Source organism: Helianthus annuus, chromosome 4 (assembly GCF_002127325.2).
Source record: "Helianthus annuus cultivar XRQ/B chromosome 4, HanXRQr2.0-SUNRISE, whole genome shotgun sequence".
Taxonomy (NCBI): domain Eukaryota; kingdom Viridiplantae; phylum Streptophyta; class Magnoliopsida; order Asterales; family Asteraceae; genus Helianthus; species Helianthus annuus.
This window is the reverse complement of record NC_035436.2, coordinates 149074405-149091663: the sequence shown is the minus strand read 5'-3', so window position 1 is coordinate 149091663 and position 17259 is coordinate 149074405. Positions and strand designations below refer to the sequence as shown.

Here is a 17259-nt window from a genome sequence, read left to right as displayed (position 1 = left end):
TCATTTAAACGGTAAAGAGGTTTGTTTATGTTTGATTGGTTATAATTACAAGTAGTTAGACGATTTGATTGAGTATGGTAAATCAAGAACATTAATTTGTACTTGCATTTTCCAACAAGTGATTGAAAGACAAGATGATGAACCACATCCCCGAACCTAGTATTGATATACTTGCAAATAGTAAAATCAACCAAACTTATTTTCCGGAAAAACCATTTTGATTAAAACAAACTTAAGTGTTTTGAAATCTAAATGGGAAAATAGTTTGTTGATAGGGGGAGTTCTGATTGTTTATGCCAAGTGAATGGCGAATTGATGTGATTTAATATCGGTTGTCAAGTTTCTGTACAGTTTGTTTTCATATTTTCGTTAATGTGTTTGCATTTTAGGGGGAGTAGAAAATTTTAGAAAATCCAAAAACATTAGAAAATTTGAAAAAGCCAAAAACATGATAAAATCAAAAATGAGTTTTGTTGTGAAAAAGAGGAAATGATAGTACATCAGTGGACTATCACAACATGCTAAAGAATTGGAAAGTTTAAAAGTGATAAACAATCTTACTACGGATGTGTCAGTAGGTCTTTGCACATTTAGTAAATTGAAACGAGATATAAACCTAATTCAAACTTGCTTGATTCGTGTAACTATTCTTGAATATATGGGTAACCCCCGAAATCTTGTTTGAAAGGTCCCGTATTCTGAGATACTAGGTCTTTATACTCAGTGATATCTGGGGTATTATCCCGGGACTTCTGCTGTATGAAAGTATTGACCTAGTCCCCGGATAATGCTTTTCGCAAAATGCTTGAAACATAGCATCGCCCTCAGCAAGCTGATGAAACAATAAAATTGATAGTCGCTGCTGTTGTAATCAAAAGATCCTCTAAAGGGGACCCACCTAAAGTCGAAGCCGTCATCTCTTTGCGTATACGGAAGTATCGACCTGAGCTCTCACGGCCCTCGCACATAACCCCTTTACAGATATCACCTGTGGTATACTCACCTGTAAGACTGAATATTGGGATCTGGATACAGGAGTATATTCGAGTGGAGTGATACACAATTAAGTTTAAGTTTCTAAAACACTAATATCGTATCTCGAATCGATTGAAATCTGTGTGAAAATTTAAGAGGACAAACATATTGACAATCTAGGTAAATTGTTTAGAACTTAAGATGTAATCAAGCTTAACGGTGTTTCTGATATGTCTCAAAATCTGATATGATCCTCTTGCACGAACTCACAAAAATATTGTCTGTAAATATTTTGTTTCTGCATTTACTTCTATTCAAAAATTCAAAAAGATTTTTGGTGTGTTTTAGCATAAATCTTGAAAAATTCAAAAAGATTTTCGACAACTGATATTGAAAAGCAGATTTTCAAAATTCTGAGTGCTAAACATGATGAGCAATATTTGAGGGGGAGTGTTTGTTTGGAATTTAATGTTTTCATAATCTAACCCTAAAATGGTTCATCTGGTTGGAAGATCTGTAATTGTTTTGATAGAGAGTCTGAGTAGTGCGAGTGTTTACATTTGAAATATGTATGTGAGAGAAATTTACTTTGAGGTAGAGTTTTTTGCAGGATAGGATGAAAAGTTGCTAGTCAGAAAGCCAGACAACGATCCTAAATCTGATGATGCTGATGATCTGAAGAAATGCCAGCATATCGCAAGGGGGAGTCTGAAGACCTGCAAGAAAAGACTGAGAGTGAAGCCTAGAGACAGATTAAGACTAAAGATTGTGAAGACTTGACACTTAAGATTCGTCAACATCTGAGGGGGAGTCTGTTGGTGCAGTCATCTGTCGTCTTCGTCTTATGTCGAGTCTCGGGTTTGTTGCGGATCTGATCAGGAATGACATCAGGAAACAAGGAAATTGATGCTGGCCGTTTGAATGAAAGCTGGTCGTTTGAAATGATGTTGTCCGTTTGAAATATAATGTAATCGTTTGAATGTTATCCGTTTGAATCCCTTCCGTTTGAAGGGTGACCGTTTGAAGGATGGCATGTCATCTTCAAACGGTCAGGAGTCTTCTATATATAGTCTTCAAACGGATTCAGTTGTAACATTCTGTTTTTCCGACGGCGAAGTTCCGTCGAAGTGTCTCCGTGACTGTATTTGCTTTATAATCAATACAAGAGACAATTAATAGTGAATCCAAGCTAACCGAAGACCAAATCAATGTATTCCGCCTCTGATTCGGTCTGAGCACTCTTCTGATTGACTCATTAGGTCGATTCACGATCCTACAGTCCTGACTTCATGAGCTACATGGTTGAGGGTGAGCCCAATACCTACCGCGAGGCAGTTACCTCCGCAGAAGGACCTCAATGGCAAGAAGCAATTAAGAATGAAATTGATTCTATATTGCAAAATCATACTTGGGAGTTAGTAGATCTTCCACCTAGTTGTAAACCACTTGGATATCGTTGGATATTCAAAAGGAAGATGAAAGCTGACGGAAGTATTGATAAATACAAGGCAAGGTTACTAATCAAAGGATTTAGACAAAAGGAGGGTCTAGACTACTTTGATACTTACTCGCCTGTGACGCGAATAACCTCTATACGATTGGTTCTTGCAATTGCGGCTCTAAGAAATTTGGAAGTTCACCAAATGGATATAAAGACCACATTTCTAAATGGCGATTTAGAAGAAGAAATTTACATGGAACAACCTGAGGGTTTTTCCGCCCCTGGAAACAAGGGTAAAGTATGTAAATTGGTCAAGTCTTTGTATGGCTTGAAGCAAGCTCCAAAACAATGGCACCAAAAGTTTGATCATGTCATGATTGACAATGGTTTCAAAATAAATGAGTGCGACAAGTGTGTTTATTTTAAAGACACACCAAGAGGTTATGTGATTTTATGTCTTTATGTAGATGATATGCTTATCATTGGGAGTGATGATAAGATGATCAACTCAACGAAAGACATGTTGAAAGCGAGGTTTGACATGAAAGACATGGGTCTCGCAGATGTGATTCTTGGAGTAAAAATCACTAGAACCCAAAATGGTCTTGTGTTGAGTCAATCTCACTACGTGGACAAGATCCTTGGGAAATTCAATTCGGACGATACGAGTATAGCTCGAAGTCCAATTGATAATACCCAACGCCTAAGGAAGAATAGAGGCGAGAGTGTTTCTCAGTTAGAGTACTCAAGGATCATTGGTAGTCTAATGTATCTAATGACATGTACTAGACCCGACTTAGCGTATGCTGTGAGCAGGCTAAGTAGATACACCAGTAATCCGAGCGAGGATCATTGGAAAGCTATCACGAGGGTGCTCAGATACATAAGATACATGAGAGACTATGGATTGCATTATACCCGTGATCCAACAGTGATCGTAGGATACACTGACGCGAACTGGATATCGGATATAAAAGATCATAGATCGACAAGTGGATATGTGTTTACACTTGCTGGCGCAGCTATAGCTTGGAAGTCTTCCAAGCAAACGGTTATAGCTAGATCTATGATGGAATCCGAATTCGTCGCTTTAGATAAAAGCGGGGAAGAGGCGGAGTGGCTACGTCAATTTGTGGAAGATATTCCAAGATAGCCAAAGCCGTTGACGGCGATTTGCATACATTGTGACAATCAGTCTGCTCTTGCTAGAGCACAAAGCATGATGTACAATGGCAGATCAAGGCACATTCGACGTAGACACAACACGGTACGACAACTTATCTCAACGGGTGTTATCTCAGTTGACTATGTGAGGTCAAATGAGAACATTGCGGACCCGTTAACAAAAGGCTTAAGCACAGATAAGGTGTATAGGTTGTCAAGAGGAATGGGACTAAAGCCCAAAGATGAAGGGAATATAAGGGAAACCTAACCTAGTTGACTGGAGATCCCAAGATCTAGGTTCAATAGGCAAACTTAATCATAAACCCAAAGGGAGTCACTGTGGGGGGTGCCCCAAATTCAATAAAGGGAGTTGTATATTTCCTAGTCCATTCCAATCAGTGACATGAAGGAAAGGTTAAGCATGTTGAGGTTAAGGATTTTGAGGAAATCCAAATTAACCATGATGCTTTTAATGATTCAGAGGAATCACCTATGTTAGAGAGAAGTGGGGTCGCTTCGAATGGAGTTGTGGGGAGGCGCAAATCCTAGAGCTCTCGCAGAACCAGGAACGTGTTCCATGACCATAAACGGACACAACCATGAGGTCTTGACTCGACTAGGGAGATTATTGTGTGAACGTATATTGTCGCCTACATAAATGGGGGATTGTTCAAGGACACCGCGTCTACAAGACCCTAGGAGGCTAAGTATGCTTCACAAAAGGAGGTTCAAAGGTTACACCTACCTATCTTGCAATGCTCAACTGTTGAACATGTATCGTTGAAACTTGATAGATCGATTTCTATTCATGTGGGGGATTGTTGGAAATTTTGTTAGGAAAATGATTTTTTTTCCTAATTTTGGACTAAAAATAAATATAATAAAATGAGCGGGTTTTATATATTTATTTGTGGGTTTGTGTTCTACGTTGGAAGGGCTTCACAACGAACTAAACCACGTCCAAAACGGAGCTAAGATGAATGAGATATCGATGCTCAAAGTTTGGTGTTTGAAACTTGAATGCTGAAATATGTGGGAAAGTGGCACCTTGTCCCACATAGGATGAGAGATGGAACTTAAAGGGGGTATTTAAGTAGGATCTCTCCATCCTTATTGTTTCATGGAAGCACTCACTAGTGTACTCGCGAAGGGTGCGGAGCACCCTAACTCGCACTCGAGACGCTTGAGAGTCGCCTTTGTATTTTTGACCGCGCGCGCGTGGTGGAGCACAAGGGTTGCAAGGACGAAGTGGTAGGTGATGCGGCGCATGACGTGGCAGTCATGCGCATGCGCGCGCGAGTACACATGGCACGGAGGCGCGCAGTTGCGCGCATGGTGCATGGGTCCTGCTGTGTCGCGCGCGGCGCACCAGAGTGAGCCAATACGGCGCGACTGTGTGGCGCGCTCGTATAGGCTCACAGGTGACGTGGCGCACTCGCGCATGGACTTGAGCCAAGTGGACGCACCGCGCATGCGGGTGCAAACCTGCGCGCGCACCAGTGAGTATGGCGCACGCGCGCATCGCAGTGAGCCAAGTGGACGCACCGCGCGTGAGGTTGCAGACCTGCGCGCGCGACAGTGTGTCTTGCGCGCGCGCGGAAGCTTCTTGCTGCAGTTAATGCCAGTGCAGTTACATTCAGTATTTGAAACTGACGAAGTTAATTTGTTTGACTGAGAATTAAGTGACGAATTAAAGTGCATTAAAGACGTTTAATGCAGTTTAATTCACCCATTTAATTCGTTTTTCAGTTTCTTCAAGACCTGCAGTATAAGTAGGAGGTTCCTATGGCATATTCTGGACACCGCATTACACAAGCTTCATACAATCTTCTTTCTACAGAATTCATTATCTTCTCTCAAGGCGCAAGGTACTCGTTCGGGTTGGAGTCAAGACCGGCAGTGCAACTGCTTGAGGCTGTTGTATCCTGGAAACAAACGTGTTCTCCTGGGAGACACGAAATTTGTTTTAAGGGACCCGTGTCTAACACGATCCTCAGCCAAGAACAGTTTCGTCTGTTCGGATTTTCTGTCTTTGGTTTTCCCTTTTTCCAGTTGTAATAAGTATTTTATTTCAGTTGTAATTCTGTTTTTGTTCTTGTAATTCAAGTTAATAAATTGTTTTATTTATTTTACACGAACGGATTCCTACAAAAGTGTCACACAACTCTCAAATTATCCAAACATTCATTCATTTCAGAAATTCCCTAACACTATCATTTAAATGTTAGATAATTCCTTTTTTTTATAAATCACTTGGCCTAAAAAAAGCACATATAAGAGAGAGGAGCTTTATATTGAACAATTCAAAGAAATGAAAATAAATTATTCATCTCTTAAAGTCAAGGTTGTAAAAATTCCAACTAGGCGCCGATTAATCGCGATAAATCTCTGATTAATCATAATTAATCCCCGATTAATCGCTAGTCCTCACCTCACCGGCCGACTAGTGATTTCCATAACAATGCTAAAGGTTTAACTGTAAACGTTATACAACTTTTTTGAAGAGGATTTGTGTATTTTACAATGTTTTATCATTGTTGTTTTTTTAATAGGCAATGCACATTTTAAAAGTTTTAGGTGTTTATAAAATAATTATCTACAACAGTACTAAAAAGAAATAAACGCAATAAGCTATTTTTTCCACTTACCTCTAATTCAATAATGGCTAGTGGCCAAATGCAAAATTATGAACAATTGACCCGGACACGAAAAGTTGGTGGCTGCTCTGCTTTTTTTTTTTTTTTTCGAAATAATTTGAAAGTTTCGTTTGATTATATACCATCTCCAGCAAATCAAAATCACAGTTGTGGGACAGCGGCCAGGAGATAGTTGAATCATAATATGCATTAGTTAGTATTTAATAATTCAAAGCTTGCTCAAATGACTTATTGGAATGTAAGGTTAAGAATATCAATGGACTCCTAACAAGATGATAACGGTGATAACAATGAACAAAACAAAACTATTCTAGCAAAATGATATATTTTTATTAGTTTTTAATTGAGTTAAATAATGAGTTTAAATGGGTAAATATCAATTGGATTCAGTCATTTAGATGAGGCAAACGAAAAAGGTTAACGTTATTGGGCTTTAAAACTTTGTTTAATTCAGTTATTTTTTTTAATGGTTATTGGGTTTATTACTTTACAGATTTTTTTTTTTTTATAATAGTTTTAGGGGAATTTACGAAAATGGCTAAGAATCAAGTTGACTTACTAAATTGGCCCCCTCATGCGTTGGAGGAGCGGCGCATCATGCGCGGAATGCGTCTTTAAAGCGAAAACCAATAAAAAATAGACACGTGGCCACGGGATGCGTCCTTCAAGCACAGGTTGCGTCTTTGGAGCAAAACCCAATAAAAAATGGACACGTGGCCATGGGATGCGTCTTGGAGCGAGGCATCATGCACGGGATGCGTCGGGCAAGTTTCCGACGATGTTTTCCGGCAAGTTGCAGGTTTCCGCCATATTTTCCGGCGAGTTTTCCTGAATATTATTTTCCGGCAAGTCCCTCAAGTATTACATTATCCTCAAGACCATGATCTCCCATGATTACTATTATAAAAGCATCATGGTCTTGATAAGGTCAGAAGTCGGAACGGGAGCTGGCTTTGAGGTCATTTAAAAGTGGGAGCTGGCTTGTGAAGAAAGTAGTAATCATGGGAGATGTATGCCTTTATAAAAAGCTGCAGACGCAAGAAAAGGCTGCAAGCCTCAAGTATTGAAATGTCATTTGTCCATTTTCTAGTGATTTCAGTGACACTCTACAAAAAGACGCATCAAGTACTTGAGGCGTTTGTATATGGACGCTTCAGGTGGCTATTTCGTAATTGGTGTGGGTCAATGGCTATTTTCGTACTTTCCCCATAATTTTATAGAGATATAAATAAGTTTTTTCTGAAACATGGGCGGCCATGTAAGGTCGAACCACCCGCACCCCTCTAGATCCGGCCCTGTCATGCAGGAAGGATATATGTATGTGTGTAGTCTTGTAATGTTTTGGTAGAAAGGCAAAACATTTTTTTCCAAATTGCGCAACATCTTGGCGGACTCAGGAATTTTTCCATGGGGGTGCGGAACATTTTTAAAAATTTTAGACTCCTAGGTATATAAGTAAAAAATCGGTTCGTATCAGGTCGGGTCGGGTCGGGTCATGTAAAACAAACGAACATCAAACTAAATTTATATAATCATCAAAAACATGTCAAACCTTGTTACAAACATAATTAAAACGTCAACGCCCTACGGGTTTTCATCTTTTGAAATCTATCCAAAACATCATCTAAAACTAATTTCTTAAGCAATTCTTTCTCTATATAACATAAGTTCACAGCTCCATAACATAATGTTTCAATTTTAATTTTAATTTTCAATTATTCAAGCCCTAGAAATTATAACGTAAGTTGTAATCACCCTAAAAATATATAAACAACATAATCACCCTAAAAATATATAAACAGCATAATCACCCTAAAAATCATCTAAACAACCATAAACAATGTCAAAACACACAAAATTTCAAACCTATTTAACAACTTTATTACCCTTTTTCCTATAATATCAACCAAAATTATCAAAATAACAAAGAAACTTACCCGTGTTCGGATTCCGGTTAGATTTGGTGTCAAACGACGGTGGTATGGTGGCTGATTACGGTTGTCGCCGGCTGCTGGACTGTTGTCGCTGGGTGATGTTGTTCGTTGGCAGTGCAGGGACGCAGAGAGAGAGAGAGAGAGAGAGAGAGAGAGAGAGAGAGAGAGAGCGGGAGAGAATTTCTAAAGGTTTTGGGCTTTAATTATTTTATTATAGTTTGAAATATTGTTGGGTTTGGTTAATGGGCTAAGACTTAGTGGGCTAGCTAGTTAGGAATTATAAGTGGGTAAATGTATGAGTATTTGGGTTTAGTTAGTTGGGTATTAAAATTTATATAATTTAGGTAGAATTTTTTTTTAAAATAAGAGTTTACTAAAAAAATTTAAAATATAATTTGATAACACTTTTTACCTAAGGGGTGCGGCCGAAAAATTTTAAGGGTGCGGTCGAAAAATTCCAAGGGGTGCGGACGAAAAACTCCAAGGGGTGCGGACGGGATTTTCGACGGAACTTAGCACTAAATTTTTTTCCCCGGGGGTGCGCCCGCCCACCTTAGGCTGGGCTTGGGTCCGCCCTTGCGGTCTAGTTTACATGTGTTCTAGAGTATATATATATTTTCACATGTATCAATCAAAGCTTCAAAGTTCAAACACCCCTGATAACCAAAATCATTTATACTGTTATGTTTTGAATTAGCGGTATACAAATCATTTATGTCTAGAGTATAAACCAGACAGAAGTCACTCTTTAACAATCTTTAGTAGACATATAAACCAAACAGACTCAGTCAAACTCAACATATAATCAGATCAAAGGAGTAGCTGGTTTCTGGTCATGTCACATGTGGCTAAATATACCAGGCGTGTTTAGTTCATTTTTAACGGCTCAGTCTGATTTTGACATGATAAGGTGGTTTAAGGTCGGTATGTAGCAGCTGGTTCAGTCCAGCTTTGCGCCTGGACAGGAGCAAAGCACTCATCTCTCCTCACGAAGGTCACCTTGCATCTGTTTGAAACGCCTCACCTTGCGTGAGTGAACCATGCGCTCACCTTTGCCTATATAGATAACATTATTGTTAAACATATTCCGTTGGAAATCAGACCCTTGATCAAACACAAAAACACTGTGTGAACGAACTTGTTCAACTCTTTTTTATTTATTGATGAAGGTGCACAAATACAATAACCCTAACAATCTATTTATACTAAACTCATTCTAGTCCTAACCAACTCAAACTCTATTTATTTAAATAAATAAACTCCTAGATAAACCACATTAATTAAAACTAACAATTATACCTAAATTAAATATATAAAAGACTGAATAAATAATTCAACGACAATTATCTATAACCTGTTTGATAATTATCTCCTAAATTCAAGATTAACGTCTTCATATTCGACATGGTAAAAATGAATATATTGTAGCATATATACCAAATAGTCTGAAGAAGCCTTCTAATCATGTTCATGACTCTGTTCTTGAGGCTGCTTGATATAACTAAAGCAATACAATTTGATACTTTATTCAACTAACAATATATAGGTTGCCATGACTTCTACTAAAGAATATGTTACATATTTTGTAACCACCCCTATATTCCTAGTCCAATTCTGCTTTGATAATCAATGTCATCATCTTGAAGCTTAAACAGTTGCAGCAGAAGCCATTGATCCATTGTTGAAGAGTGGTGGGATATTACTATAACACCCTTCTTCTTCCTCATCTTCCTCCCCTTCTGCTTCCCATAAGAAACTAGCATACGCTGCGTGAACATGACTGAAGAAAATTCATGTTAGATTATGAATTTTCAGCAACAAAATCACATATATATATATAATATAATAATCACTTGCCTGTCTTCAGAAGCTACTTGTATTGCTCTCTCAAAGTAAGCCGTCGCTCTTTCTTTGTCGTGATGAAGCTCCCATAATAATTTTGCGTATTGCGAAAGAATTTCACCATCGTTAGGATCCGCTAGAATAGCCCTCGAGTAGTATTCTTCTGCTCCTTTCAGATCTTGCTTTGACTGCCAAAAAAAGTTCTAACTTTTAGAATTTTTTGCATAAATGAGTGTTTTAGAGAAAAAAAGAGTGCCTTTAGGTGATCACTGAATTTTGTTGCAACTCTAGGTAAATCGCCATATGAAACAGCGACCTTCCAAGTAGGGGTGTAAACGAGCCGAGCCGAGCCGAGCCAGGATGGGCTCGAGCTCGAGCTCGATAGGAATCGAGCCAGCTCGGCTCGGCTCGAAAATGTAAACGAGCTAGATTTTTTAGCTCGAGCTCGACTCGAAAAAACTCGAGCCAACTCGAGGCTCGACAAGCCAGCTCGATTTTCTTTTCTTTTGTATAATTTATATTTTTACATATTGTTGTGTTTAAAGAAAATAAAATACTATATTAACATAGATACATCCAGCTCAATGCATTAAAATAAAACCAAATTCAAGATATCCATTCGGAAAAAAAAAACCCAAGTTAATTACATAAGTTCTTAACCAAGTTAGAAAAAGTAAATAACAAGTAGAACTAAGTTCTTCAAAACAACGTCACTAGCACCAATGCCATCACTAAAAAATTTGCCCATCACCATCTTATATTCCTTCACCAACACTTGCCCATAGCCATGAGAACGAATTAATCTACAATGTCAAAAACAAAGTTAATTATGTGTATATATTGCTAGATCAAAGACCTTTGTAATTAAATTTTCAATTAAAATCTAAGTTGCAATCTGTTTTACACTCAATATATATATATATTGTAAATAGTAGTTAAATTACCTTTTATGTTAACTAGATGCCCCATCACTCGTCGGGATTGGAATTTCTAAATTTTCTTCTTCCTTTGCCGATTGCTACATATAAAAAAATACGAACATTAGAAATAAATTATAAAACTAAAGATTTGAAAGATATATATAAACTTACTTCTAGTGTTTTAATAAATGATTTTGATGCCGACTTTATCCAATCTCCTCCACAAACAAGAAGCTCGACCATATCTTTAGAAAGAGAGCTTCTATAGTCATCCAATACACGTCCCCCAGCACTAAATGCTGATTCCGAGGCAACCGTTGTGATTGGAATGCAAAAAATGTCACGAGCCATTTTGCTTAGCACGGGGTACTTGCTAGAATTTTGACACCACCATTGTAACACATCAAACTTTATAGTTCTTGGAACTACAAAATTTGGCTCTTCTAAATACACATCAAGTTCTGATTTTTGTGTACTTTCAACGGGTTTAGTTTCAAGATAAGCGTAAAAATCATCGTCTCCATCACGAATACTTGGGCCCTCAGATGATGTACCATTTAGATTGCTATCGGCAGCCCTAGCCACTTGATATGCATTAGAGTATTTTTCAAAAAGTGGTTTTAACTTATTAATCACATCTTCAACCCGACCATCAACCTCATTTTCTGGATACAACTTCTTAAATGTCCAAGAAATAGATTCCTTCTTAAAACGCGGGTCTAAAAGAGAAGCAATTGACATAAGTACCCCGATTTCTCCCCAATACTTCTCAAACTTGTCAAACATTGGCCTTCCCATATTTTTCAAGAAATTATCATTTGATTTAACAGCATTAGTTATCTCTCTTTTTACTTTAAAAATCTCAACAAGAAACAAATTTGCGGTCGGATATAATGTACCCGAAAACAAATCTGTAGCATCCGAAAACACCTCAAGTAGCTTGCATACCTTTTTAGCCCGATCCCACTCCTCATCCGTAAGAGACCACTCATAATTCGAATCCCTCAACGCGTAACCTTCAAAAGCATGTTTGTAGTGAATCGCTGATTTAAGCATACGATGTGTTGAGTTCCATCGGGTTTTTACATCAATACACAATGATCGGCGGGTTTCGATACCAAGGGTGATCGAAATTTCACCAAACTTCAAGAGGCGACCCGCTGACTTCTTCAAATATTTCACACCTTCTCTTATTTTGACAAGACAACCATCAATTGTTCCAAGTCCATCTTGTACAACCAGGTTTAGTATATGAGCACAACATCTCACATGAAAAAATAAACCCTCAAAGTGCAATGTTCCCTTTCCTTGAAAGGTATTCCTTAAAATTGCGGCCGCCCTATCATTATTTGATGCATTGTCTAATGTTATTGTACCTATTTTATCTTGTATACCCCATTTAATGAGGCACTCTAGAATAGCATCCGAAATGACCTCACCACTATGGGGCGGTGCTAGCTCATTAAATCCAATTATGCACTTTTTCATTTTCCAATCAGAGTCAATATAATGAGCTGTCAAACACATATACCCAATAGTTTGATTTGAGGTCCAACAATCACTAGTAAGTGAGATCATATCAGTCTTTTTAAAAACTTTCTTCATCTTCTCTCTTTCTGATTCAACCACTTTAATGCAATCTTTTCTAATTGTGGCTCTACTCACTTTTTGAAAAAGAGGGTTCAAGTATTTCAACAGGGCATTAAACCAATGGTACTCTACAAAGGAAAAAGGTAGCTCATGGGCTACAATCATTTTGGCAATTATTTCCCTACATTTTGTTTGTTCAAATCCCCCACTCAACCCATATTCAGTTGCTTCATTACCAGTATGCTACAAGTATGTTAGGAGTAGGTGTGTCATACCTTTTGACCTTTTCAAGTATGAACACTTATTCAAGTGTCGCTTTAGCTGTGTTGTGGCCTTTGAAGCTTGTGGTTTGTATAGCTTCTTACAATGTATGCATCGATCTTTCATGACCTTCTTCTCTCCTTCCATCATTTCAACTGTTTCAAAATGAAGCCAAACTTCAGATTTACTTTTTCGTTTTGAACCAGCATCAACATCATCTTCGTCAATCATATTTTCTTCTTCAAAACTTTCCTCATCATTTAAATCAACATGCTCACTTGGGTTGTCGGTCGCATCAAGTGATTCTTTAAGTGAAGACATCCTACAAAGTGAGACACCCAAAAATATTCGCTAACAATGATTAGTACAACATACATTTACACCCCTAGAAATATTTTAAGCATACATTTATTTCATGTTTGATGAATATAATAAATTAAATTTATATAGTATAAGTAAATTAATAACTAATTAACAAATCAAACGATCTAAAAATATACATAAAAAAGGTGTGTCTGATTTCATAACCTAAACTAAATTAATTAGCTGATGATAAAGTTATTCATATTCTACAAAAAATATAATAACATAATAACCTAAACTAATGATTCAAATAATAAATATAATAACGTAATAACCTATACTAATAATTCAAATAATAAATATAATAATATAAGAACCTAAACTAACAATTCAATTCAAAGAAACTAGATTTAAACAACATTATCACTAATATGTTACGAGCATTATCACAAAAGGTGTTCACCATTATCAGTTAGTGAATTTCTTTTTTAGTAGCACTTGTTTTTTTCAATCATGTTTGATTTAAACACCATAATCATACTAACATGATACATACTAACAAAAAAACAGTTATCAAATCTATTTTTCTCATAACAAAAGAATGATCAATTGTCATTCATCATAAGACATACAGTTACATTATCAAGATATTTTATACCACCAACTAATATCTACCAAGCATGTCACCTTTTCGTAAATAATAAATATGTATATGGAGATGAAGCAGTTAGGAAAGATTGTAATTAAGAGGTTAACATGAATATGTAGATGAATCTTTACCTTGAATCAAGAAAGATGAATTGCTAGGGTTTAGTCGCAGGGGTTGAGTTGCCGCTTGTGTATTTGTGTGAGAGAAATCAAAGAATTTAGGAATGAAATAGATTATTGTGTAAATTGCATATGGAAATTGGTTTTGAATGGATTTAGGGTAATATGGCGGTGACTTAAATTTCAAGCATATATATTTTTATTAATTAATAGATATGTTTATTGTATGTAATATGTTAAGATATCTTTTAAATAAACAAAAAGATATGTTTTCATTATATTGTGGACAAACTGTTTATTATTGAGGTACATTTTATTAATTTAATAATAATTTTTATATCAATCAATCTACCATTTAACAAACTGATACTAGGACAGTTTTAAAAACATTTCGTAGCCTACATCATATCAACAAAAAGGTTTCTGATGATGATATGAAAACTATATAACTAGTTATTATTAATTAATATCTATTATATAAAACATATGTTTATCAAGCCACGAGTCGAGCCACGAGCCGAGCCAACGAGTCGAGTCACGAGCCGAGCCAACGAGTCGAGCCACGAGCCGAGCCACAAGCTGAGCACCCTAGCTCGAGCTCGGCTCGTTTATGAATCGAGCCAGCTCGGCTCGGCTCGATAGCAAAACGAGCTTTTTCGAGTCGAGCATTTTTCGAGCATTTTTCGAGCGAGTTTCGAGCGAGCCGCGAGCCGCGAGCATTTTGTACACCCCTACTTCCAAGAGAGTTCTGTCCAAAAGCTGCAAAACCTGCAAAAGAAACTGAGGTTATTAAAGATCGCTGTTTGAAACAGCAACCTTCATAAGATCGCTGTTTGAAACAGCAACCTTACCAAAGATCGCTGTTTGAAACAGCAACCTTACCAAATATAATTATATAACTAATTTAAAAATAGAATATGGAACAACTTTATTAATTTACATGGATTTGCAAAACTAATAAAATATGAAGCCTTAAATAAACAAAAAATAGATTATGAATATAAATACGAATGAGATTTTGGAAGAAGAAACCGTTTATTTAAGGCCTGTTTTGCCAGTTCTAGCTACAACTAACAAACCGTTTTAAGGCTTAATCACAAATTTAGGAATTAGAGTTAGAATTTTATATTTTATATTTTATATCTACATGATGATTGTGACTACTGACTCGTGTATCGTCCATATTGATTGTGTATCAATTGGTAATGGTAAATCTTTTTTTTTCTTTACAAAGGCATGAGCTAGGCAATCTCGCCACATTTTTAACATAGAAGTCGTTGATTGACATTATATTTATGTATTGAAGATTGTATAGTGGCATGTGCCTCGTAAAATATTGACCAAATTTATTTTCAGTGTGGGGGTCGGGTCATGAGGTGTAAAAATATGTTTTTAACAATGACGATAAAAGGATCATATCTCCCCAACAATGAGTATAGGATCAACGAACATAGTCATTGATCAGTATTATCCTTTTGTAATCATTTTAGTAGAATAACATGAGTAGAACGTTTAGAAAAATAACATAATTCTAAAGCAGAAATCATTGACCGCGTTATTTTCATGTAATTAAGGTTGATTAACATTAGTAATGCAACTTTGATAATCTATTTTTTTTTGTTTATTTTAGGCTTCCTATTTTATTAATTATGCAAATCCATGTAAATTAATAAAGTGGTTCCATATTTTATTTTTAAATTAGTTATATAATTATCTTTGGTAAGGTTGCTGTTTCAAACAGCGACCTTTGGTAAGGTTGCTGTTTCAAACAACGATCTTATGAAGGTTGCTGTTTCAAACAGCGATCTTTAATAACCTCAGTTTCTTTTGCAGGTTTTGCAGCTTTTGGACAGAACTCTCTTGGAAGGTCGCTGTTTCATATGGCGATTTACCTAGAGTTGCAACAAAATTCAGTGATCACCTAAAGGCACTCTTTTTTTCTCTAAAACACTCATTTATGCAAAAAAAAATCTAACTTTTATTACAAAAAGGAAATTAACCCGGTTTTAATTTCATATGTAGCGTTCTTGAGTATCAAATTGAACCTCATACAGCGAGAGAGAATCTCTAATATATATTTAGCCTAGTTAGTGTAACCTAACATGATCAATGGATCTTTATTTCAGAACCTATAATATGTTGAAAACTGATATAACGAATGTGTACATATTTCTTTGAATGTAATACATAGACGCAATTTACTCCAGATTATTTTCTATGCACTATGTACAAGATCTAAACATATCATTAGTTCTAAAAGGAAATTTCCCTAATTACTAACATAGCAAATCTTTAAAAAAAATATATATATTATTTTAGAATTGTAAGTTTCAAAAAGTACCTGATATAGAAATTGGGCATAGTTCCCTAGTAATAAAGGATTTCCAGGACATTCATTCACCATCTTCCGGTAATGCTCCTCCACATCCTGGTTATCACCACCGCCGCCGCCATCTCCTTCTCCACCGACATGAGAAAGGCTCCGACCACCACTGCCCGCACCACCACCATCCAAAGATCCAAACCCTGCATCAACACCCAACCCTTTTGCAAGATACATCTGAGTCCCACTCTCTCCTACACCACCTTTCATTTCCAAATTCCCAAAGCCCATTTGCTTATTCAAGCTCAAAACCGTATTCTCCACATTAAACCCACAAAACCCTTCATCCTCTTCTTCTTCTTCTTCTTCTTGTTCATCACTTTCATCATCACCATCTGACCTAAATCTTGAATTATGAAAAGACATAGATGGGATTGTTTCCAACAAACATCTATGAGAAACTTTCTTGGGTGGATTATAAAAACTAAAATCACCATCATCCTCATTATCACTATCATTGCCTCTAGAACTCATCAAACTCTCCAAGTTCCCATCCGACTGGGCGCGACGAATGCCAGCGTTGTTACGGAAAGCTGGTGAAATGGGAGATGAGTTACATGAAATTGTTTGGTGAAATGAGAATTTGTGAATTGGTGAAATTTTGTATGGATGAAAGGTGGTGATGTCTGCATGGTGGTGGTGGTTGTTGGGATTCTCTGGTGATAACAGGGATCCAAGAACTGGTGTTGATGAGCTTCTCATCATCATGTTTGATAATATTAAGGTTTGATGTTGTTATTGATGAAAAGTTGGTTAAATAACGATTAGAGATGGGTGGGTGGAAGTAGAAGTACAGTTCACGTGTGATTTGTTATTGTATGGTGCAGAAAGCAATAAATAAATATCTGTTCTTGATACATTTTTTCAGGACACGTTGGTATAATTGTATGGTTCAAAATGCATATGAGAAAAAGAGTAAAAGTGTGCTAGGTTGGCGTTTGACTCATCAAGGTTACGGTGCATGTATTGTAGACTTTTCTACTCCTTCTAGCCGCCCACCGTAACCCTAATTACTTGATGA

General features: G+C 36.8%; 1 protein-coding gene across 3 annotated transcripts; it reads right to left on the bottom strand.

Annotated features, from left to right (window-relative positions):
* Window positions 1-9572: 9572 nt before the first annotated feature.
* LOC110936582 (zinc finger BED domain-containing protein RICESLEEPER 2) lies at window positions 9573-17048 on the bottom strand. Of its 3 annotated transcripts, none has more exons than XM_035989055.1 (4): window positions 16197-16903; window positions 11105-14623; window positions 10958-11031; window positions 10587-10816 (listed from the first exon to the last, which is right to left on the bottom strand). In XM_035989055.1, exons 2-3 carry the CDS (start codon window positions 12686-12688, stop codon window positions 10966-10968), a joined length of 1650 nt encoding a protein of 549 aa, XP_035844948.1. In that variant the 5' UTR covers window positions 12689-14623; window positions 16197-16903; the 3' UTR covers window positions 10587-10816; window positions 10958-10965. The 3 variants fall into 3 exon arrangements, with proteins under 3 accessions (XP_022034679.1, XP_035844948.1, XP_022034677.1); XM_022178985.2 differs by lacking the exon at window positions 16197-16903 and having other exon boundaries at window positions 11105-13106; window positions 13868-14010; XM_022178987.2 differs by lacking the exons at window positions 10587-10816; window positions 10958-11031; window positions 11105-14623 and adding exons at window positions 9573-9951; window positions 10029-10201 and having other exon boundaries at window positions 16197-17048.
* Window positions 17049-17259: the final 211 nt, after the last annotated feature.

Excerpts from the sequence above, each read along its gene's own strand:
- LOC110936582 (XM_035989055.1), bottom strand. The coding sequence starts at position 12,688 with ATGATTGTAGCCCATGAGCTACCTTTTTCCTTTGTAGAGTACCATTGG. Across the intron at positions 11,032-11,104 it reads CATTTATTAAAACACTAGAA|CAATCGGCAAAGGAAGAAGA; the intron begins GTAAGTTTATAT and ends TTTTATATGTAG.